Source organism: Rhinoderma darwinii, chromosome 2, assembly GCF_050947455.1.
Source record: "Rhinoderma darwinii isolate aRhiDar2 chromosome 2, aRhiDar2.hap1, whole genome shotgun sequence".
NCBI lineage: Eukaryota > Metazoa > Chordata > Amphibia > Anura > Rhinodermatidae > Rhinoderma > Rhinoderma darwinii.
In genome coordinates this window covers 186,907,410-186,933,213 of record NC_134688.1, presented here as the reverse complement: position 1 = coordinate 186,933,213, position 25,804 = coordinate 186,907,410, and the positions used below count along the sequence as shown (strand labels likewise).

Sequence of the window (25,804 nt, the reverse complement as noted above, 5' to 3'; positions counted from 1 at the left end):
ACCCCCACCGATCAGGTATTGTTGGCCTGTCTTGATAGGCTATTGTTTTCTTAGGGCTGAAAAACTCCTTTTAAAGGTGGGTTGTCCATGATTAGAAAAAACATGTCTTCTCCTTTCACACATGTCCTTTGGTTGTTTCCGATATTGCAGCTCTGCTGAAGTGGACAGCTGTGACACTGTTTTTGAAAGAAAGTAGCCATATTTTTGTAGTCCTGGACAATCCCTGTAAGGAGCCTCACACACGAGCGTGTTTGGTCCATGATATACGGTTTGTACGTCGGCCGCTTTTCCCGGACCGAACAATGCAGGGAGCCGGGCTCCTAGCATCATAGTTATCTGTGACGCTAGGTGTCACGTCCTCGCTGCGGGAATACTGCCCCATACTGTAATCATGTTTTCAGCACGGGACAGTTATCATAGATAACTATGATGCTAGGAGCCCGGCACCCTGCAGTGTGTTCGGTCCAGGAAATGCGACCGACGTACGGACCGTAAATCACGGACCAAACACGCTCGTGTGTGAGGCTCTTGAAGGAACAGTGTCAACAAAAATTTTTTTTTTATATCAGTTTTATGTTAGGGTTTTATTAAAAACTTTTATATTTGTTTGTGTGTTACTTTTTTCTATTTTTACACTTTTTCTTCCCTATGGGGGCTGCCATTTTTTTTTCCATTTCTGTATGTGTCGATTAACGACACATACAGACATGGAATACGGCAGTTCCAGCCCCATAGGGACTGCGAACGGGGCCCGTTCCATCCACTATGGTGTACGCCGTGTGTGTGGGAACGGCGCATGCGCCGCTCCCACACAGTCCAATTTGAAATGCGCGCCATCCGGCGCCATTTTCCTGTGGACCGGAAGTCGCGGCTGGACAGTAAGATTACTACTTCCGGTCGCGGCTTCCGGACTTGTGCACATGGAGCAGCGGCAGCAGACGGACCGGAGGGAGCGGCGGCGACTGCAGCAGGTAAGTGATTTCTATGTATGTTCGTGTTTCAGTGTGTGTTTACTAGTGTATGTAAACCTTCTACACTGTGTGTTAGCTCAAAAAATGGCGACACACAGTGTAGGAGGTTAGACCGTTCAAACCCCTCGTTTCTCCCAGCACTAGCCAGGATAAAGGAGGGGGGGATTCTGAGAGCTCACTAGAGCGAGGGATTTTTTCCCAATTTTGTAGCATAAAGCAATGTGGTTGCTTTACCACATGCAATGCTGCAATTTTGGGAATTGCTCCATCTAGTGACCAGTGCTGGGAAATATTATAAATTGAATCCAATTTATAATATTTCCTGACTCGTGAAAAAAATAAAAAAAATTAGAACAATGTTTAATCACCTACACACTAATTGTTTAACTAAAAAAAAAAACATGTTTTGCTGGCAACACATTCCCTTTAAGGATTTTTGTCGGATTTCTCATTTAACACAACCGATTTTAGAAAGCTCAATGACGTATAAAGGTGTGTTGGTGCCGTTACCACATTGTTTTATTTATACTATGGATGTGATCAAACTTAGCTTTAACTGGTTGCCGACACAGGACGAGTTTGCTTGTCCTGAGCAGTGAGCACTTCGCGCATTAGGACGAGCATACTCGTCATGTGTGACAGCCGTCTCTGCCGTCTCTGTGTGTGTGATCGAGAGCGGGGCAACGGCTGTAATACACAGCCACGGCCCCGCTCTGACAGCGGAGAGAAGAGAAACATCTTCTCTCCGCTGTTAACCCTTTGAACGCCGCGAAGACAGCTGATCGCGGCGTTCAAGGAGAGGGGACTGCACATTGATGGCGTCACAGAAAATAACTGTGACGCGATCAAAGCCCATAACTCATATGGCCAGACAGCCCAGGGTCCAGTGAAGGACCCCAGGGCTGTCTGAACATATTTCCTGTTGTTAGGGCATACTGAGGTATGCCCTAACAACTGCATGTGTACAATCAGTAACAGGCTAATGTACTGGCATATAGATATATGCCAGTACATTACAGTTACAAAATAAAAATCAAAATGATAAATCCCTTTATGGGATTAAAAGAAAAAGTTAAATGAATGTAAAAAAAAAAATAATGGTAAATAAAATACACAGAAATACTCATTTTTTTATAATAAATCAACTTTTTAAAATATAAGTCCCAAAACATGAAATAATATAGACATATTTGGTATCGCCACGACCATAACAACGTGTACTACAAATGTATACCATTATTTATTATGATCGGTGTATGGTGTAAAAAAATAAATATTAAAACTGCAGCACAACTGCTTTTTTTCTGCATTTTAATCTAATAAAAAATGTATAGAAATTAAACGATAATGTATTTGTACAAAAAAATGGTACGTACATAAAGTACAACTCGTCCCGCAAAAAACAAAGTCTCATACAACTACGTCGTACAAAAAATAAAAGCGTTATGAGCGTCGGGATGCAAAGAGGGAAATGTAAAAATAATTGCTCTGTCCTCAAGGCTAAAATTGGCCGTGTCCTTAACCCCTTCCCGCAAATCGGCGTTCCTGAACGTCCTTTTTAGCGGTGCCTTCCCGCAAAAGGGCGTACAGTAACGCCCTGCATTCAAACTGTCACCATGTCACTTGACATGGTGACATCACAATGATTGTTGCTGTCCGTGACAGCTAACAATCATAGTTACCCGGCACGGGACCTATCATAGCTGCCCCGTGTCGGCGATCGCTGTGGTTGGTCAGTCAAATGTGACAGACCAATCACAGCTGTCAATGACGACACAGTGCTTTTTCCCGGCTCTGAGAAGCTCATTGAGTGTCAGATCTTCTCAGAGCCGGTCATCAGTGTACTGTGCTGTTCGTGTCAGAGTGTTTCTGACAGAAAAAACTGTTAAAAATAGAAAAATAACTCCTCTATACTCACCCTCCATGCCCTTCAGCTGATCCCTGCCTAGTTTGAAGGACCCTGTCAGATTTGTGGTCCCTGTCAGATCTGTGGTCCCTGTCAGATCTGTGGTCCCTGTCAGATCTGTGGTCCCTGTCAGTGTCCCTGTCAATTTTGTTTAAAAAGTTCCCCAATTTTACCCTATACTGACCCCTAGCCCCAGTGTCTGTCACCTGGTAATCCTGCTAAGCTGCTGACGTCCGTCACCTGCTGACCGTTTACTTGCGGTCTTCTGTCCCTACCTACTCCGTCCTCTCCTGAATTTTTAGGGAGTTTAGTTTTCTTGTTAAAAAAAGAAAAAAAAAGAAAAAAAAATTAAAACATTTTAAAAAAAAATTAACAGTTATTTAGCAATTGAAGGGCGCTACTTTATATAGGCTCATTACCTGACCTCTGTGTCTTGTCACCACCTGTGACCTATACAGTGCGCTCCGTCCCGCTTCTGTATTTTTGGGGATCACTTTTTAGTTATATTGTTTTTAGGGAGTTTTATTAATTATTATACACTGTACCATACCAATATGGCCCAGAGATTTTATAGTCCAGAGGAGGCATATGCCATGTTATGCTCCGACACCGACTCTGCAAGTGAAGATGAGATGGAATTTGTTATTTCATCTTCATCATCATCTAGCGAGTCTGATGAGCCCCCCGCACAGCGCAGAAGAGCAGTTGGTCCTGCGCAGCCGGATTCAAATGAGGCGATGTGGGTACCCGCTGTAAATTATACCCCTCAGGTTCCCAACTTTACTGCCTCCTCAGGGATCCAAGTAGAGACTGCAGGGTTCAGGGAATTAGATTTTTTTAATTTGTTCTTTTCTGAGGAATTTGTTTCTGCGATGGTCCAGCAGACCAATTTGTACGCAGAGCAGTTTATGGCCAGCAATCCCACCTCATATAATGCCAGAGTTCAAAGCTGGACCCCCACAGACCCAGTGGAACTCCGAAAATTTTGGGGCCTATTGTTAAATATGGGCCTCATAAAAAAACCACGTATCCGGGACTACTGGTCCTCTGACGTACTGTACAATACACCCCTCTACAGTACGGTGATGAGCAGAACACGTTTTGAGGCCCTGCTCAAGTTCTTACATTATAATAATTCCCGTTGCCCACCACCCCAGGACCCCCATTATGACAGGCTATATAAGATTAGACCTGTCATCGACCACTATAATACAAAATTTTCAGAAAGTTACACCCCTGAAAAAAATATAGCGGTCGATGAATCCCTTGTAAGTTTCAAAGGGAGGCTGCACTTCAGGCAATACCTCCCAAACAAAAGGGCCCGGTATGGCATAAAATTATACAAGGTGTGTGAGAGCGCCACCGGGTACACACACCGTTTTAAAATTTATGAGGGGAAAGATTCAAAAATTGAACCCCCAGACTGCCCCTCCATTCTTGGTATCAGCGGCAAAATAGTTTGGCACCTGATACACCCTTTACTTGGTCAGGGATATCACCTATACGTGGACAATTATTATAATAGTATTCCCCTCCTAAAGTCCCTTTCGTCCAGATCCACCGTGGCCTGTGGCACCATCCGGAAGAATCAGAAGGGCCTTCCCAAATCCCTGCTGGGGCAGACGTTGCAGAAAGGGGAAAGTAGTGCCGTCTGCAGCAATAATCTGCTCTTTCTTAAATTTAAGGACAAAAGGGATGTACACATATTGTCCACCATTCATAATGCTAGCAGCAGACCTGTTCTAGTACGTGGATCCAGCACCCCAACCACCAAGCCTACCTGCATCCTGGACTACAATCGCTTCATGGGTGGGGTGGACCTATCGGATCAAGTGATCAAACCATATAGTGCCATGCGTAAGAGCAAAACATGGTACAAAAAGCTGGTCGTCCACCTCACCCAAATTGCATTTTATAATGCGTTTGTGGTGTCCAGGTATGCAGGCAATCGTGAAACCTTCCTGCAATTCCAGGAGAAGGTCATAAAGGCTCTAATATTTGGAAACCCAGAAGGGGAGGGTACTGCAAGTAATGTGAATCGCATTATTCCAGGCCAGCATTTTCCAACAGAAACACCCCCTACCGAGAAAAAAAGAAGACCCCAAAAAAAATGTAGGGTGTGTACAAGAAGAGGGATCAGAAGAGACACCACCTACCAATGTGATACCTGCCCCACAAAACCCGGCCTATGCATAAAAGAATGCTTCAGAATTTATCACACCTCATTAGAGTTTTAAATTATGTTTTATTCATCAGTCCCCTCTTTCTTCATATTGGCCATTATAAAGTAATTTCATTTATTTCCCATTTTCTGCCCACTGACTAAAAATTTGAATAACCCCAAAACAAAACAAAAAATTCTCACTATACCCCTAGATGAATACCTAGGGTGGTGTCGCCTTACAATTGGTCACGCAAAATTCTCACTATACCCCTAGATGAATACATTGGGGGTTGTAGTTTTTAAATGTTCGATTTTTTTGTTCTGCCTGTTATGATTATGTCCTGCCATAAAAAGCAGTTATTTTCATTCTTAGTACTTTTTTACTTTTTGGTGATACGGGCATAGCTCTTTTTATTTGGAGGGTATACGAGCTGTTCCTGATCAGTGCAGTTTGGGCTTGTTTTACGGTTTTGTGCAACTTGTTCTACCCGATAATACTGCTGGTAAAGCTGACAATAATTTGTGGATTAGTGATCCTTTACTGTATCTATACATACGGTGTTGGACACTGCTGTTATGGAGTGCCAGCGTCACTTGGCACATTTGTCCCTCATGTAGGGATTGATTGTGCTAATGAGACAACCAGTCCTTTCAAAAAAAAAACAAAAACAATTATATAGCCCCATGGCTGTCCTTTTATTATGTGAACATTCTCAGTATTTGTTTCCTCCACTTTTCAAATATATTGCCTTTCCAAGGCAGTTTCATATATTTTTTTAAATTTTCCCAATCTAACTTTTTTTTGTTGGTCATATGCTTTTTTAGCACGAAATAGTTATTTGTACTGGCAAATGCAATGGTTTGGGACAAAAAAGACAAATAACCTAAATAACACCTAAAACTTTGCGATCAACATGCTCAAAATACCCCTAGATAAATACCATAGGGGTGTAGTTTCCAAAATGGGGTCACTTTTGGGTGGTTTCCACTGTCCAGTACATTGCAAACTCGACATGGCACCAAAAATCATTCCAGTAAAATCTGCGCTCCAAAATCCAAATGGTGCTCCTGCACGCTCTGGCGTGGGTCTAAACAGCAGTTTATTACCACATATGGGGTATTGCCGTAATCGGGAGAAATTGCTTTACAAATGTTGGGGTGCTTTTTCTCCTTTATTCCTTGTAAAAATTTGAAAATTCTATGTTTTTTCAGAAAAAAAGTAGATTTTCATCTTCACAGACTAATTCCAATAAATTTAGCAAAAAAACTGTTGGGTCAAAATGCTAACTATACCCCTAGAAAAATTCCTTGAGGGGTGTAGTTTCCAAAATGGGATAACTTTTGGGGGGTTTCCACTGTTTAGGTCCCTCCAGTGCGATGCAAACACGACATGGCACTGAAAACCGTTCCAGCAAAATCTGCGCTCCAAAATCCAAATGGTGCTCCTTCACTTCTGAGCTCTGGCGTGGGTCTAAACAGCAGTTTATCACCACATATGGGGTATTGCCGTAATCGGGAGAAATAGCTTTACAAATGTTGGGGTGCTTTTTCTCCTTTATTCCTTGTAAAAATGTGAAAATTCTATGTTTTTTCAGAAAAAAAGTAGATTTTCATCTTCACAGACTAATTCCAATAAATTTTGCAAAAAAACAGTTGCGTCAAAATGCTAACTATACCCCTAGAAAAATTCCTTGAGGGGTGTAGTTTCCAAAATGGGATAACTTTTGGGGGGTTTCCACTGTTTAGGTCCCTCCAGTGCGATGCAAACACGACATGGCACTGAAAACCGTTCCAGCAAAATCTGCGCTCCAAAATCCAAATGGTGCTCCTTCACTTCTGAGCTCTGGCGTGGGTCTAAACAGCAGTTTATCACCACATATGGGGTATTGCCGTAATCGGGAGAAATTGCTTTACAAATATTGGGGTGCTTTTTCTCCTATATTCCTTGTAGAAATTTGAAAATTCTAGGTTTTTTCAGAAAAAAAGTAGATTTGCATCTTCACAGACTAATTCCAATAAATTTAGCAAAAAAACTGTTGGGTCAAAATGCTAACTATAGCCCTAGAAAAATTCCTTGAGGGGTGTAGTTTTCAAAATGGGATAACTTTTGGGGGGTTTCCACTGTTTTGGCACCACAAGACCTCTTCAAACCTGACGTGGTGCCTAAAATATATTATAAAAAAAGGAGGCCCCAAAATCCTCTAGGTGCTCCTTTGCTTCTGAGGCCTGTACTTCAGTCCAGTAGTGAACTAGGGCCACATGTGGGATATTTTTAAAAAATGTAGAATCTGGGCAATAAATATTGAGTTGCGATTCTTGGGTAAATACTTCTGTGTTACAGAAAAAAATGTATTACAAATTAATTTTGGCAAAAAATATGAAATTTGTAAATTTCACCTCTAATTTGCTTTAATTCCTGTGAAACACCTAAACGGTTAAAGCACTTTCTGAATGCTGTTTTGAATACTTTGAGGGGTGCGGTTTTCAGAATGGGGTGATTTATGGGGACTTTCTAATATTTAAGGCCCTCAAAGCCACTTTAGAACTGAAGTGGTCCTTGAAAAAATAGCCTTTTGACATTTTCTGGAAAATGTGGGAAATTGCTGCAAAAGTTCTATGTCTTGTAACGTCCTAGAAAAATAAAAGAACGTTCAAAAAATGATGCAAACATAAAGTAGACATATGGGATATGTGAAATAGTAGCTATTTTGTGTGGTATTACTATCTGTTTTATAAGCAGATACATTTAAATTGAGAAAAATGCAAATTTTTGAAAATTTTCTCCAAATTTTGGTGTTTTTCACAACTAAATATTACATTTATGGCCCAAATTTTTTCACTAACATAAAGTACAATATGTCACGATAAAACAATCTCAGAATCGCTTGGATGGGTAAAAGCATTCCGGAGTTATTACCACATAAAGTGACACATGTCAGATTTGAAAAAATGGGCCTGGTCCTGAAGGCCAAAATGAGCTTGGTCCTGAAGGGGTTAAGGGGTTAAGGTTAGAACATTAAAACATTTTTGTCAATCTATACCAATGAATATTCTTTAAAGTAGACTTTGTTAGAACTGTATACTTAACCTTTTTCTGTATATTTCCCTGCAGGTTACCAACATCTCATACGTGCTTTAATGTCCTTTTACTTCCGGACTACTCAAGCAAAGAGAAACTGAAAGAGAGATTATTAAAGGCTATCACGTATGCCAAGGGATTCGGCATGCTGTAAAAGGAAAAGGCAAAAATCTTAACAAAAGGGATAACCATCATTAATATTGAAGTCCCTGTACACAAAGGCCATAAGATAGTCAGCTACATGTAGTCAACTGTATGTGTGCCTCCCCTCTCCTCTGGGACATTGGGCTGGAACAGCAGATTTCTGCTGCTTATATGAACAAAGTCTTTCTCCCTCCCCTAGCGTGAAAGTCTTGTACAATCTTTCACACGTATGTACAGAGAGATTTTCCTAAATATTTATTTTAAGGGTTAAATCACTTCTCATGTTTAATACTGCTTGAAGTTGAACCTACTGGAGTCTTTGATGACCAATAGATACTCATGAAATATGCGATCATTTAGCGGAATAACTCAAGTTGTTACTGCTCCAGTTTGTCCTGCATCTACTTACATCAGGAACTGTTGTTTTTGTTTTTTTTCTTACCCTCTCATTCTCCCCCCCTTTTTTTTTTTTTTTACAGTTTGTGTATAAAACTTGAATTATTGGAAACAGTGTGATGCAATTACTGCTGTTCTAGCCCCAAACCGTTTCTGTACCGGAAAAAATAATAATGTAGTCGATAAAGATGGGAGTACTTGGAATGTTATACTGCAGCCTTGCAACCTTTTACTTTAGCCACAGCACAAAAAAAATATACAAATTAAAAAAATGAATAATTTCACAATTTGTTGTCTTCACATCTTGTAAAGCATACGGTTTTCATTAGGAAATCTTTTATCTGGGTCTGTGAAAAGGGGGGTAGAATTTAGCGCTATTTTCCTTTTTCTTTTCTTTTTTGGTCACTTATGTTTACTGACCAGTGCATTTTCAGCCAAACTATAAGTTGTAGAAGATGAGAAAAAAAACAAAAATGAACATTTGCACCCTAAAAAAAAATAAGCTTCTGAAAGTGCACTTACATGAAGAATATGAATTGCATATTAAGAAAACCTTTTAAATAGACAATCCAAAGTCTTCCCTTTACTTTGTCCGTATCCTATTCTTATGACTTATTTCCCATACCCAGGACACACGAGTAGTACTGCTGTATGATTTTGTAGGGATCAAACCTCTCACTGAAAATAAAACACACACCATCCTTTTCAGGCCAGTCTCAAATAGCAATGTACACAACTTACAACCCTTTTGATATACCGTATTGAACGTCTATTACTAGACCTCTCCCTGATCTGCAATTGGTTTAATTGTAGGAAATATCAAAAATACTATACCCGAATGTATTTGTTTCTCTTACCTGGACTTCTGCGTGTGTATTAACTTCTCATGTTGCAATATGAAATAAAGGGATTATCCATTTTTAACCAACAACATAATTGGTATATCATTTAGAAAAATGGGATTGTACACATATAGATCTGAGCATGTGCGTTGCTGCTAAAGGAAATTATTGTGCAGGTTAGAGTAGCTAGTTTTGTTTTTACCCCCCCAAAAAACTATTTTAGCTGAAGAAGTGTGCCAAGTCGTGTTTATGCAAGCTATCTGGACGTCTGCCATAAGAGCCTGCAGCCTTGCTGTAGAACTGCTCCAAGATTATTGCTTTGGGGGAATGGAAGGCAGGGAAAAGGTGAAAACTGGCACCCTTTATCTGCTCTGCCCTCTGTAACCTTAGTTATTTTTGTAATGAGGCTTGCAATATCAAAGGGGTTGTATGAGATTAAATTCACTTGAATGGAACTGAGCTGTAATACTAGGCACAGCCTGTAAACAAGAGTGGTGTCTGTATTTGGCGGAACACAGGACAGCCTTCTAATATCAGACAACCACTTTAAATGAAAATCACACTACATAAAGCAGAAACTATTTTAATATTCTGTCGAGCCATGTGTTTGGGGGGGGGGGGATATAGAATAGTATCTTCTTTTTTTTTTTTTTTTTTTTTTTTTTTAACCAGTGTGTTTGTAATTTAAGGATCCTGTACCTCTTTTGTAACAAAGCACAGCACTGGTTTTCCTAATACTGTATATTGAGCACATCACAGGGAAATTGTCTACCTCTGCAAGGTTCTAAAAGAGAAAAATTTCACAGCGCCATATGGTGCAGGTCATCTGGGATAATTGTAGTAGGAAAGAGTAGCAACTATGCTCACCTGGAGCAGTCTTGCAATTGCAGGCACGACACTGGGGTAGACAAGGAGGCAAAATATGACAGCTGCAGCTATTCACTTGCCAGTAGACTGTACGGTCTCCGCTTAGGATAAATCAAATTTGGTACCAGTCCTGCTGACATCAGGCAAGGACGACTAGGTATGGTTTCAAAGAGATTTATTTTGCTACGCATTTCGATGCTGAACCAGCATCTTCCTCAGGCTGTAATCTGAGGCTTGAGGAGGACACTGGTTAAGTGTGTAAATGCGTAGCTAAATCTCAAACATATCTACTCGTCCTTGCTTGATGTCAGCAGAGCTGGTAGCAAGTTCCCGAAATTTTTCCAAGTTCAATTGTTTACATCTGTAAAAGAGATTTGTAAAGGGAAAAACGGTGCATTGCCAATACATAGAACCAAACCTCAAAAGATAGTAATTTATCGAAGTGCTATTTCCTTTCCATTGTTCCCAATTCTCACAATTTCTAGAATATTTTAAGCAAGAGGCTTTGTTTTGGACACTTCTCATCCTTTGATTCTTGGTAGCAATTCAAGGTGAGCAATTCAGTGTTATTGTATGAGAATGTTCTTTGTGTACTCAAGGGAAAAGTAAAATAAAACTGATGATACTTCTGCTACACAAAAACCTATATTAGGCTTCATTCACATCTGCGTCAGTAGTATATAGTGGGTGCTGAGGGACACTGGTGGCTTACAACTGGTTTAATGGTCTGAAGGAAGATCTCTTCCTAGAACAATGGACGAATAAAGGCTGCAGTGGGTTAATCTTCGGAAATCTGTAATTTATTCAATTGTATACAGTGTTGTATTATTTAACTGGTTCCCAACTGCCCACGGTAGTTATAAGGTGGGCAGTTAATGTCCTTAAAACTACAGCGCAGGCTTTAGCTGGCTGCCTGATCGACCGGTTAGCTAAATGTCAGGTGGAGAGCATGTCATCCTGGAGAGAAGATAGAAGCGGGTTTTTACAGCTTTCTGTCTTCTCTAAACTCTTGTATCGCTGCCTCTATTGGTCCCGGTGATCATGTGACTGGTCACATGATTGCTGGGATGCCATTAGTGAAAGACCGCCGCTGGGTCTAAGTAGACCCAGGCCTATTAGTAACAATAGTGACTGAGAGGGCTGATTTTCCCTGTACAGCCCCAGTTCCTGAAGTTAAATATGGTGGGGGAAAAAAAGTCCCCCAAAGGTCTTTTCTGTCTTTTGAAGGGACAAGCCAGAATAAAAGTAAAATACAGTAAGAATAAATACACATAAAATACCCACCCCCAAAAAAATGTTTCCCCATGCCAATCATTGTTGGAACGTATCCTAAAAATGACAAAATTGTGTCTGGTCCTGTAGGTTCAAAACAGCCTTGTACTAAACCGATTAATTCAGAAAAATTAGGGCAGGGACCTGCAACTATCAGATATTTATGCCATATTCTGTGGACATGCCATAAATGTCTTAGATGTGAATGCCCCATGGAGGGCACATCTTGATCCAAGACAACACTCTATTAAACACAAAGTATGAAATAATTCCTATAAATTTTTATATATATATTCATTCAGTGTGAAATAACTGCATGCTAGTGGGTGATGGAAGACCCTGTGGTGTGGAAAGAGTACAGCAAGCTGCATCCGTTATACCAATCCAATATGCACAATTCTGAACATTCTGACTTTGTAAAACATACCTCAAACAAATTAAATTTCATTATTTTAATTAATGATCTAGAAAACAATACCATTATTTTAATTAATGATCTAGAAAACAATATACCATGTAGAGGAAAAAAATGATGGAATCAACAAAAAAAAAAATCTCACTTAGGCCCTGTTAACCGTTTTTTTTACCTTGAAACCGCATCGGAAAACAGTCAAAATGCCTTCCGTTAATTTCCCGTCTCGCTGGAAAATGAAGCGACATGCGCTATATTTGGGCGTTGACCTCCTATTTCGCTGAGTTTTTCCCCGTGGGACTGGCCGTGGGTGAAAAACGTGGCAAATGGCATGCATGCAGATCAAAATTCAGATGGAATTTTGATGCAGAATTTTCTGCCTGCAAAAAACTCCAAGTGAACAGGGCCTTAGTACTTTTTCTCCTCTGGTTTTTAGGACGGCCTGAACTCGGAGTCCTGGAATTTACTAATGATAAACCATATTCTACATTAAGCTGGGTGCAATTTCTAGAAGAGCGGTTGACCGATCAGTTTTGCAGGATGTGACCTTGTCAGGCCAAATTTCTTTATTTCTACCATAAATATTCAGTCGGATTGAGATCTGGACAGTTTGCCTGCATTGTCATTGAGTTAATATGCCTTTCCTAAAGAAAAGCTTTACCATTCTTTGTTCCGTGGCTAGATGCATTGCCATCCTGAAATCTGACAATCACCAAACCTATTTTCTATCGATGAAATTGCCACCCCCCCTGGTCCTTTACCTGACACATGCAACCGCATATCATAAATTAGTGAGGAAATGTGATTGTTTTCTTTAGGCAGTCATCGTTATCTGTTTCATAAGAATGGCACCAGAAAAAGTATCAGCGTAATTTCCTCGGCCAATGCAGATTGGTGATTCATCGCTGAATATCCCTTTCATCCAAGGGCTCGTCCACACGCTGCGGAATTGGTGCATTTTTTTTTCTGTCCAGAACTTCGGACGGAAAAAATGCAGCAGAATACAGTAGCAGCATAGTGGATGAGATTTAACAAACCTCATCCCCATGCTGCGTAGAATTTCTGAGCCGAAATTGACCTGCGGTGCGTATTTTTCCGACCAGATGTCAATTAGTGTCCAGAATTTCTGCGTATTTGAGAGATGTCTCCATCTCCCAGCATTGGGAAAAACGCAGCAATTTGCGCACCATTTCCTGGCGTAAAGCCTTTGACTTTCAACGGAATTGCTGCAGACATTTTCTGCAACAATTCTGTTGTGTGTGGATAAGCCCCAACTCTCCATTCTCCATAATTGCTTCTCTTTAGCCCACTGTAACCTTGTCTTCATCTGTGTAGGTAATAGTCAGTTTTTCGTCTGGCTTTTCAATATGTAAATCCCATTTCATTTAGCTGATTTCTTACGGCTCATGTGCTTGATCGTTTTCTTCAGTGTCCTATCCATTTTTTTTGCAGATAGCATACGGAACCAGTCATTCGTATGCGGTCATGCGCACATCCGTTTTTTTTTGTGTATTCATGTGTTTTTCCTGCAAATTTACAGAACGTGTCCTATTGTCCAGGTCTGCAGTCTCACCCTATTCTAGTGCTTGGGTCCGCAAAAAAACAAACGGACAGCACATGGAAGCGACTAGGATCCGTGTTTTGCGATCCTGAAACCATCATGTGCATGATGCCTTACAGTTCTGTCACAAATATTGACTCCTGTTTCCGGCCATTCGTTTGTTTTTGTGCGTTTTGTATTTTCAAGGCATATTGCTTTCAGTTTTCCATTGACATCTGCCTTGGTCTATTTTGTTTTCCCTTTATAACCTTTCCATTTTGTTTATAGAGATGTAGCAGTTATTGACTTGACACTTAAAACTTTAAATTACGAGGGTGTGGCCAGCAGTGCATGAGGTCGGACATGTGATCTCCGAGCTCCTGCCTGAACGGCGATTTAATTAAACCGCACTACTCGGCTCATTAGCCTTACAAACCTCCTTACCTGTTACCGGACATCCTTGGGATCGGATACAGCATGGTGAGAGGCCGAAAAAAGAGAAGCCCCTTGAAACTCACAAGGTTCTTCCCGGCTTCGGACTCATCCCAAAATGGCGCCGAGCTGTAGAACAGGCGGCTGAATCTCTTTCACATTAAAGAAAAGCTGGTGGCTGCTTCGCGCTCTGAACCTACTGTGCCTGCAAGATTTCACCAGATTTCCGTATTTGCGGATCTTTCTGCGGCTACCCTGGCAAGGAGGAAAGCGTTTGCTCACAGTACTAAGATTCTTCGAGATCAAGGTATACCGTACAAATGGGGCTTCCCGGTCAAGCTTGTCATTACTAAAAATGGTACGAAAATTGTGGCTACATCTCCGAAAGATGCTGAGCGCCTATGTCAAGAATGGGGGTTATTGACTGCTCCTGGATCTCCCCCGAGAAGAGCTGGGTCGTTTTCCTCTACTTTACCGAAGGATTGGGAGACTGTCCCGCAATACTAAGGTGGCAACTTAAAGAGGCTCTGTCACCACATTATAAGTGGCCTATATTGTACATGATGTGATCGGCACTGTAATGTAGATTACAGCAGTGGTTTTTATTTACACGGGATGTGTATTCATTCTCCTGACCACTTCTGTAGCGTCTCTGTGAGTTACAGCATAGCAGGCGTAGCCTCGCGAGATTACGCTGTAAGCTGTCAGCTTGTGTAAAGGTTCAGATAGCACCAGATACGTGGAAGGGTGAGGTTTTGCACGGATAGGGGCCCAACCCAAACATAAATATAAAAGAGTATCCGGCACACCAATATAGAAACAAAGGGCGCCATGATACAGCGGCCAGCCGCTATCAGCACCACTAGCGCTCGTCAATTCAGTTGCCCAGCACGGCTCAGTGCCTGATGAAGGCCACCTAGACCGAAACGTCGCACTCTGCCACTGGCATTAGAAACAAAAACAAAATAAAAAAATACCTTTTTTTCTATATTGGTGTGCCGGATACTCTTTTATATGTAAGCTGTCAGCTGTCATTCACAGCGAGATCTCGCTGTGCTGTGCTGTAACTCACAGAGACGCTACTGAAGTGGTCAGGAGAATGAATACACATCCCGTCCTGGCTGGAGGTAATGTATATTCATTGTCATGACACATGAGTAGCGTTATAGTGTGTTTATGTGACTGCACATAGCGATATAGCTATATCGCTATTTGCAGTGTAAATGAATGGAGAGAAGTGTATGACGCTGATTGGTCAGCGTCATACACTCCTCTGTACAACGCCCACTTGGTGATATAGTAAAACACGCCATTGAGAAATTCATTAGCATAAAGCTAATATAGGTCATAACTCCGTCAAAAATGATATTTTTCTAAATAAAAAACACTGCTGTAATCTACATTACAGCGCCGATCACATCATGTACAAGATAGGCCACTTATAATGTGGTGACAGAGCCTCTTTAACTATTGTTCATTTTACTGATCATCCTTTTAGAACCCAGTGCGGGTGACGGCACTTTAACTTACCTTTTTTCTCCTTAGGTTTGTACACAGGCATGAAGCTGAATGCCGTGAATGCCATGTTATTTTCTTTTACTTTCCAGGTATGTTCTACTTGGACCCCGCCTTAGAATGTAACTTTGTATGTGGGGATTCTTGGTGTGGGAATGCCAGGACTCCCGACTACTTCTTTTTTTTGTTATTATTATTCTGTTGCTGTGTTTGCTTTTTGTTGTATTCCTGCTCATGGATAATATTCTATCTTGCTTCTGGGAAATGTGTTTACCTTATGTATGGAACAGTGGCGTAACTACTGCCGTAGCGGCTGCTACGGGGCCCGCGGCATGAGGGGGCCCGTGTTGCCCGCCGGCACGGGCCCCCACCATGGCCGGAGGCTCCGCTAGCAGCCGCTATGGCTGCTACAGCGCGATGCCACTGAACACTACAGCAGAGCAGGGAGGTATCTCCCCGCTCTGCCATTAAACAAAAGACTTGTATCCCCTATCCATAGGAGAGGGGATACATGTGTGATCGCTGGCATTGATAGGGAGAACGGGGGACTGAAAGTCCCCTGAAGTTCTCCATCACAAACCTCGGACTTCCGAGGTCTGTGACGGCAGCTCCGTAGAAATGAATGGAGAGCCGGTCGCGCTTGTGCGAATGCGTGACCAGTGCTCCTTACATTTTTATTGAGCTGCGCAGATTCCGGAAGTCAGAGGTTAGTCATGGAGAACTTCAGGGGACTTTCAGTCCCCCGTTCTCCCTATCAATGCCAGCGATCACACATGTATCCCCTATCCTGTGGATAGGTGATACATGTCTTTTGTAGGACACACTGTAGGTCGGCTTTTTTTGGGAGGGGGGACGCTGTATGGCTTTCCCTACAGGGGGGTCTGTATGGCGTTCCCTACAGGGGAGGCTGTATGGCGTTCCCTACAGGGGAGGCTGTATGGCGTTCCCTACAGGGGAGGCTGTATGGCGTTCCCTACAGGGGGGGGCAGTGTGGCGTTCCCTACAGGGGGGGGCAGTATGGCGTTCCCTACAGGGGGGCTGTAAGGCGTTCCCTACAGGGGGGGGGGGCTGTATGGCGTTCCCTACAGGGGGGGCAGTATGGCGTTCCCTACAGGGGGGACTGTGCGGCGTTCCCTACAGGGGAGCTGTATGGCGTTCCCTACAGGGGAGCTGTATGGCGTTCCCTACAGGGGGGGAGCTGTATGGCGTTCCCTATAGGGGGGGCTGTATGGCTTTCTCTACTGGGGGGGTCTGTATGGTGTTCCCTACAGGGGGGGCTGTATGGCTTTCTCTACAGGGGGGTCTGTATGGCGTTCCCTACAGGGGGGGGCTGTATGGCTTTCTCTACAAGGGGGTCTGTATGGCGTTCCCTACAGGGGGGGGGGGGGGCTGTATGGCGTTCTCTACAGGGGGGGGCTGTATGGCGTTCTCTACAGGGGGGGCTGTATGGCGTTCTCTACAGGGGGGCGGTATGGCGTTAGCGCCATACAGCCCCCTCTGTAGATAACGCCATACAGCCCCCCTGTAGAGAACGCCATGCAGCCCCCTCTGTAGATATCTACAAAGGGGGCTGTATGGCGTTATCTACAGGGGGGGCTGTAAAAAAGGCACTATCTACAAGGGGGGGTTGTGTGACACCCAGGGGAGGGGGTGCCCCAGTCAAAAGTTTGCTATGGGGCCCAGTCTTTCCTAGTTACGCCCCTGGTACGGAACCTGTGCTGGTGCTGTTGTGGAGACACCCCTTCCTCTGAAAGCTGGGCGTTTGGTCAGATCTAAGCAATCCTTTGTTGAAATTGGTCTTTAAGGTTGTTTCACACAATGTTAAGGGATTAAACTCCCCATTTAAACGCTCTACATTGTGGTCTGAGGCTCTACTCTCTCAAGCTGATGTGTTATCTATTCAAGAAACACACCTTAATAAAAAGGATACCCATAGACTTAAACATAAAAAGTTCCCACATGGGGGGCGTGGCTTGGCAGCCGAGACTGATGGCAGCTTGAACAGAGAGCTCCGGCACCGAGCGACTGACACAGCATATAAAGCTACTTTCACTTTCTACAAACCTTCCCCCGGTGAAGCAGATTCATCCCTGATGATGAACCGCGGCAAGAGGCAGCATCAAAAGCAGGAGAAACTGGAGTTCTTCTTCGATAAAGAGCAGGGAGTGAAAGGCGCGAAATCGGGCAGGTCGCCATCTTCCTCTCACTCTGGGACATCTCCCCCGTCGTGCTCCTCGCCCAGACAAGAGCAACCGGCACCATCACAAGAGGTAGGAGCAGAGGAGGGAAACAGTAGTGCTGGCTGTTATCGACAGCATGCAGAGAGAGAGGGGAGTTTAAACTCTGAGAACAGGCACGTCCCTTCCCCCGAGCGGGCTGATGGTAAAGCTCATGCTCCTGCGCAACAGAAGCAGAAGCTCCAGGAGCAGCCGGGTACAATATCTGAGGTGAGATCCTCCCCAGCACATGTCAATGCAATGCTGCAGAGTTTTCACACTACTGATGCACCAGCTTCTGGCACTTTACTGAGGGACATGTTGGTAGCGTTTAGTGCATCCATGCACAAAGAATTTGCACAGCTTCTTTTACCAATTCACACCACAGTTAATGAGCTAGAAGTGAGAGTTAATCATGTGGAAAATAAAATGGCGGATTTTGCATCCTCTCATAACCTGGTCGATGCGCACAATGCTTTATCGGAAGATATAGAGCAGATCCATATGAAAATCAATGACCTGGAAGATCGCTCTAGGCGAAATAATATTAAATTTCGAGGAATCTCGGAGGAGGTGACACAGCAGGAGATACAACAGTATTTGCAATCCTTCATTAAAGCAATGATGCCTATGTGCTCCCTGCATGATGTGATTATAGACAGGGCCGCCATCAGGAATTTCAGGGCCCCCTACAGCTAAATTTTCTGGGCCCCCCTACCGTGGCACCGCCTGTTAACGGTACTCCGTCCAGCACTATATTATGGTACCCAGGGCCGCCATCAGGGGGGGTATTATGGGTACTGATGTGAGAGGCCCGGCCAAACCTGATTGAAAGGGGGTCCCGGCAACTGCCGCGACTTGCCTTTGGTAGAAAAAAAACAGGCCCCTGCAATGGGGCTTGTTTTTTTCACCAAAAGAATGTCGTGAGCTGCGGGCCCCCCTTTCAATTAGGTTTGGCCGGGCCTCTCACATCAGTACCCATAATACCCCCCCTGATGGCGGCCCTGGGTAGCATGGGCGTCGTCAAACACTGCCGCCCGTGCAACCGATCGCGCACACCCGCAAACTCCCGCGCATGCGCACCCGCCTGGAACTGCGCACCGAATTTTGAGGCAGATTTTGACCTGCCCACACTATCTTGCCGCGTTTTATGACAGCAGACAAAAAACGCAGCGAAAAATGTATTTTCTGCCTCCCATTGATTTAGATGGGAGGTCAGAGGCAGAACCGCGGCAAGAAAAGACGTGCTGATTTTTCTTTTTTCCGCGACTGGCTCCCATTGATTTCAGATTAAATCAATTGGAGGCGGTTTTGGAAGTTTTTTTGGTGCTGATTCTGACGCAGTGTCCGAGTCAATATCAAGGCCCAAAAACTCTGTGAACTGGGCCTTATTGTTAGGGCTTATTCAGACGAACGTGTAATACGTCCGTGCAACGTGCGTGATTTTCACGCGCCTCGCACGGACCTATATTACTCTATGGGGCCGTTCAGACTGTCAGTGATTTTCATGCAGCGTGTGTCCGTGTGTCCGCTGCGTAAAACTCACGACATGTCCTATATTTGTGCATTGTTCGCGCATCACGCACCCATTGACGTCAATGGGTGCGTGAAAATCACGCCCAGCACTTCCGCAGCAGTATAAACTATGAATGAAAACAGAAAAGCACCACGTGCTACAAACATAGTGTCATAATGATGGCGGCTGCGCGAAAATCACCTAGCCACGCATCATACGCTGCTGACACACGGAGCTGTTATGGACCTTTTGCATGCGCACGCAAAAAGCACACGCTCGTGTAAATCCAGCCTTAGGGTAGGAACACACTAGGCATGAACGCTGCAGATTTTATGCAACACATTTTATTGTGGATAATCCGCAGCGTATGCGTATTACAGTCGCAGCCGAGTGGATGAGATTAGAACAAATCTCATTCACACGCTGCAAAAATAATGGACCTGCAGTGTGGCTTTTGGCTTTTTAAGCCGCAACATGTCAATGTATTCTGTGGAATCGCCGCTCCTCTGTTGCGGAAATGCTGCGGTTCTGCCGCAAAAATCACACATGAGAAAAAAAAAAAAGGCACTTTTTTAAATTTATAAAAAAGTTTAGACTTGCCCCGGCCGTAGTCCTAGTGACGCGATCCTCTATTCCGGGCTGCGCTACTAATAGAGGATCGCGTCACTTGGACTACGGCCGGGGCAAGTCTAAACTTTTTTATAAATGTAAAAAAGTACCTTTTTTTTCTCATTTGTGACTTTTGCGGCAGAACGGCAGCATTTCCGCAACAGAGGAGCAGCAATCCCACAGAATACATTGACACGCTGCGGCTTAAAAAGCCAAAAGCCACACTGCAGGTCCATTTTTTTTGCAGCGTGTGAATGAGATTTGTTCAAATCTCATCCACTCTGCTGCGACTGTAATACGCATACGCTGCGGATTATCCACAATAAAATGTGTTGCATAAAATCTGCAGCGTTCATGCCTAGTGTGTTCCTACCCTAAGGCTGGATTTACACGAGCGTGTGCTTTTTGCGTGCGCAAAAACGTGGCGTTCTGCGCATGCAAAAGGTCCATAACAGCTCCGTGTGTCAGCAGCGTATGATGCGTGGCTGCGTGATTTTCGCGCAGCCGCCATCATTATGACACTCTGTTTGTAGCACGTGGTGCTTTTCTGTTTTCATTCATAGTTTATACTGCTGCGGAAGTGCTGGGCGGGATTTTCACGCACCCATTGACTTCAATGGGTGCGTGATGCGCGAACAATGCACAAATATAGGACATGTCGTGAGTTTTACGCAGCGGACACACGGACACACGCTGCGTGAAAATCACTGACAGTCTGCACGGCCCCATAGAGTAACATAGGTCCGTGTGAGGCGCGTGAAAATCACACACGTTGCACGGACGTATTACACGTTCGTCTGAATAAGCCCTAACAATAAGGCCCAGTTCACACAGTTTTTGGGCCTTGATATTGACTCGGACACTGCGTCAGAATCAGCACCAAACAACTTCCAAAACCGCCTCCCATTGATTTAATCTGAAATCAATGAGCGTAAGTCGCAGAAAAAAGAAAAAGCAGCACGTCCTTTCTTGCCGCGGTTCCGCCTCTGACCTCCCATCGAAATAAATGGGAGGCAGAAAATGCATTTTTCCCTGCGTTTTTTGTCTGCTGTCCTCAATCGCAGCGGGCAAAAAACGCAGCAAAAAACGCAGCAAGATAGTGTGGGCAGGTCAAAATCTGCCTCAAAATTCTTTAAGGAATATTGAGGCAGATTTTTTCGGCCTGCAAAATACTCTGTGTGAACAGGGCCATACTTAAACAGCACTTTGACACACTTTACTCACCATGTCAGAAGAGCTGCTCCCACTCCAGTCCTCTTCAGGCGATGTCTTCGGTCCAGACGTCGTCCTTCACCTCCAGGCTCCAGAAAATGGCGGGGATCGTAGAACTGCCGCCGCGCAAGAACTAGATTCCTCCCCCTCTCCTTACGCAGCTACGCTCTGGAGGAGGAGGCGGAGTCGGACGAGGAGGCGGACGAGGAGGCGGAGGAGGACAAGGAGGACGAGGAGGCGGAGGAGGACAAGGAGGAGGCGGAGTCGGAGGCGGGCCAGCAGGTAAGTAACCGTGCGCCGCTGTCCCTGTGTGGCTGTCCTTCCCCGTCGATGTACTTGTGTTGCTCCCTCTCGGCGGCGCGCCTGGTCGTTCGCACGTGGGCGCGCGCTTGCGATCGTGCGCGCTTGCGATCGTGCGCGCTTGCGGTCGTGCGCGCTCGTACGCGCGCAAGCGGTGGTGTTTCGCGGCACGGCGGCGGTGATGAGAGGGTGGCCCGCAGCTCGGGGGCCCGCAGCAGCTCACGACATTGTTTTGGTGAAAAGAACAGGCCCCATTGCAGGGGCTTGTTTTTTTCTACCAAAAGCAAGTCGCGGCAGTTGCCGGGCCCCCCTTTCAATTAAGTTTGGCCGGGCCCCCTACAGTACTACCCCTAATACCCCCCTGATGGCGGCCCTGATTATAGATAGAGCTCACAGAATCCCCCGGCCAAAGCATCTGCCAGAGACAACGCCGAGGGATGTTCTGGCGAGAATACATTTCTTCCACATTAACTCCTTAACGCCGAAGGACGGATATATCCGTCCTCAGCAGCTGCTAGTTCGCGCAGGAGGACGGATATATCCGTCCTGTGATGGCGCGGGTACTGACAGTGTACCCACGCGATAAGCGGCAGGAGCACGGCTGTTCTACACAGCCTGGCTCCTGCTGCAACTGCCGGAATCGAAGCGCGCGCCGATTCCGGCAGTTTAACCCATTAAATGCCGCTGTCAATAGTGACAGCGGCATTTAATGTGTTTGACAGAGGGGAGAGCTCCCTCTGTCACCCGATCGGCGCCCCCGCAAACAAATCGCGGTTCGCCGTCGGGTTTCCATGACAGCCGGGGGTCTAACAAAGACCCCCAGGTCTGTCTTCAGCATCTGCCTGTTAGGCGATGCCAGAGGCATGACCTAACAGGTTGCCTGTCAGTTTTACACTGACAGGCAATAATGCTTTGGTATACGAAGTATACCAAAGCATTATATATGCGATCGGCACATCGCATAGTGAAGTCCCCTGGTGGGACTAAAAAAAAAAAAGTAAAACAGTTAAATAAAGTTGGTGAAAAAAAAAAATAAATAAATTACAGTCTAAGGCCTCATGCACACGACCGTATTTTTTCCCACCCGTAAATACTGGCGTAAATACGGGTCCGGTGTCACACGTATTCCACCCGTTTTGCACCAGTATTTACGAACCCGTGCCCGTAAATATGGGTCCGGTGTCACACGTATTCCACCCGTATTTACGAGCACGTTTTTGGCGGCAAAATAGCACTGCACTAATCGGCAGCCCCTTCTCTCTATCAGTGCAGGATAGAGAGAAGGGACAGCCTTTTCTGTAATAAAAGTTAAAGAAATTCATACTTACCGGCCGTTGTCTTGGTGACGCGTCCCTCTCTTCACATCCAGCCCGACATCCCTGGATGACGCGGCAGTCCATGTGACCGCTGCAGCCTGTGATTGACTTGTGATTGGCTGCAGCGGTCACATGGCCTGAAACGTCATCCAGGACTTCGGGCCGGATGTCGAGAGGGACGCGTCACCAAGGCAATGGGCGGGAGACCGGACTGGAGGAAGCAGGAAGTTGTCGGTAAGTATGAACGTCTTTTATTTTTATTTTTTACAGGTTTAGGCCTCATTTACACGAGCGTGTGCGTTTTGCGCGCGCAAAAAACGCTGCGTTTTGCGCGCGCAAAAGGCACTTGGCAGCTCCGTGTGTCATCCGTGTATGATGCGCGGCTGCGTGATTTTCGCGCAGCCGCCATCATAGAGATGAGGCTAGTCGACGCCCGTCACTGTCCAAGGTGCTGAAAGAGCTAACTGATCAGCAGTAACTCTTTCAGCACCCGCGACAGTGAATGCCGATCACAATATACACCAACCTGTGAATAAAAAAAGATGTTCAAACTTACCATGAACTGCCTGCTTCCTCCAGTCCGGTCTCCCGGCCGTTGCCTTGGTGACGCGTCCCTCTCTCGTCATCCGGCCCCACCTCCCAGGATGACGCCGCAGTCCATGAGACCGCTGCAGCCTGTGATTGGCTGCAGCCTGTGCTTGGCCTGTGATTGGCTGCAGCTGTCACTTGGACTTAACTGTCATCCCGGGAGGTCGGACCGGAGTTATCGGTAAGTCAGAACGTCTTTTTTTTTTTACAGGTTCATGGATTTTCGGAGCGGAAGTCACTGTCCATGGTGCTGAACCAGTTTAACGCTTTCAGCACCGTGGACAGAGACTGTCTCCTGACGTCGCGTACCCGAACATTTTTTACCGGTTTCGGTCAAAACGAGTTTGGCCGAACCCGGTGAAGTTCGGTGCGCTCATCTCGAATTTGACACTCCGTTTGGATGTTTGTAAACAGAAAAGCACGTGGTGCTTTTCTGTTTACATTCAGGAGTTTGACAGCTCTTGCGCGAATCACGCAGTTCGCACGGAAGTGCTTCCGTGCGGCATGCGTGGTTTTCACGCACCCATTGACTTCAATGGGTGCGTGATGCGCGAAAAACGCACGATTTTAGAACATGTCGTGAGTTTTACGCAACGCACGCGCACTGCGCAAAATTCACGCATCGTCTAAACAGCCCCATAGACTATTATAGGTGCGTACGACACGCGTGAAAAGCACGCGCGTCGCACGCGCGTATAATACGCTCGTGTAAATGAGGCCTTATACTGATCGGTAGTCACTGTCCAGGGTGCTGAAAGAGTTACTGCCGATCAGTTAACTCTTTCAGCTCCCTGGACAGTGACTATTTACTGACGTCGCTTAGCAACGCTGCCGTAATGACGGGTGCACACATGTAGCCACCCGTTATTACGAGAGCTCCATAGACTTCTATGGACTGTCCGTGCCGTTATTACGGCCTGAAATAGGACATGTTCTATCTTTTTCAACGGCACGGGCACCTTCCCGTGAGAAAACGGGAAGGCACCCGTCGCCAATAGAAGTCTATGAGCCCGTTATTACGGGTCGTGATTACGACCCGTAATAACGGGCGTTTTTACGGTCGTGTGCATGAGGCCAAAGTCAAATAAAACTACTTTTTTTGCCCAAAAAGTGGTTCTATTTAGTAAAACGGTCAAAACAAATCACACATACACATATATGGTATCCCCGCGATCGTAACAACTTGACCAATAAAATGAACATATTAATTAAACCGCCGAATGAATGGCGTCCAAAGAAAACGCAAAAAACAACGGAAAAATTCTCTCTTTTCTCCCATTCCCCCCATAAAAAATAAAATTAAAGTTAATCTATAAGTCCTATGTACCCCAAAATAGTACTAATGAAAACTACACATTGTCCCGCAAAAATCAAGCCCACGTACGGCCACATCGACGGAAAAATAAAAAAATGACGGCTCTTGGAACGCGGCGATGCAAAAACAAGTAATTTTTTTCTAAAAGGGTTTTTATTGTGCAAACGTAGGAAAAACATATAAAACCTTTACATATTTGGTATCCCCGTAATCGTGCCGACCCATAGAATAAAGATAACATGTTATTTACGCTGCATAGTAAACGGCGTAAATTTATAACGTGAAAATTAATGCTGGAATAGCTGCTTATTTTCAATTCTCTCCTAAAATAAAGTTAATAAAAGTTAATCAATATGTTATAAGCATCTAAAAAAGGTGCAATTACAAAATACAACTCGTCCCGCAAAAAACAAGCCCTTATACGGCTATGTCGACGGAATAAAAAAAGAGTTACGACTCTTGGAATGCGACCGTGAAAAAACAAGAAATAATCCTTGGTCATTAACGTGCAAAATGGCCCGGTCATTAAGGGGTTAAGGAGTATCTTATGGATATTGCAAGGAAAACAAAAGATCTTCCAGCTCCGTATCAGCATGTGAAGTTATATGCGGACCTATCTGCAGCTACGCTACGCTTGAGGAGGCAACTTGCGCCCATTACGACCGTACTACGTGATCAAAAATTGGCATATCGTTGGGGATTGCCGGTCAAAATCCTGATTCTACGCCAGGGGACTATGCATTCTATTTCATCACTGGAGGAAGGTGCTAAATTGCTGCAGATGTGGAATCTTCCAGCACCAGAGAAAAGTGGAGATAATGGAGGATCACCGACTCGTATACATCAAGAATGGCATACCGTGACACATGGAAGACGCACCAAGCATTGAACTCTGTTCGCTACTTCAAATGGTGCATTGAGAGTTCTCTGACCCTCTCGGTGTGTAACCGTGAGTGGGTACCCGTTTCTATGGATACAGCAGATGAGGTTGTATATGTTTTACCATTTTCTTTTGTTCTCCTTTGTTATTGTTTCACAGGTTTTTGTTTTTTTTTGGGCATTGCAGGATGTATAAAACTGAAAGATTTTGTGTACGCAGAGTAATGGGTGCGAATTCAAAGAAGGGTCTCTATTCCAACGAAGTGTACCTTTTCTTAGAGAGCATATTTAGGTACCGATTATCTTCTAAAGC

At 44.6% G+C, this 25,804-nt stretch overlaps 1 protein-coding gene across 3 annotated transcripts in view; it reads left to right on the top strand.

The window, feature by feature from the left end:
* The window catches only part of UBE3A (ubiquitin protein ligase E3A), a 61,683-nt gene extending 52,736 nt beyond the window's left edge, over window positions 1-8,947 (top strand). For all 3 annotated transcript variants that reach the window (XM_075852603.1, XM_075852604.1, XM_075852602.1), the window contains exon 11: window positions 8,154-8,947. In XM_075852603.1, the coding sequence (XP_075708718.1) occupies window positions 8,154-8,274 (121 nt within the window). In that variant the 3' untranslated portion in view covers window positions 8,275-8,947. The remainder of the gene's footprint in view (window positions 1-8,153) is intronic.
* Window positions 8,948-25,804: the final 16,857 nt, after the last annotated feature.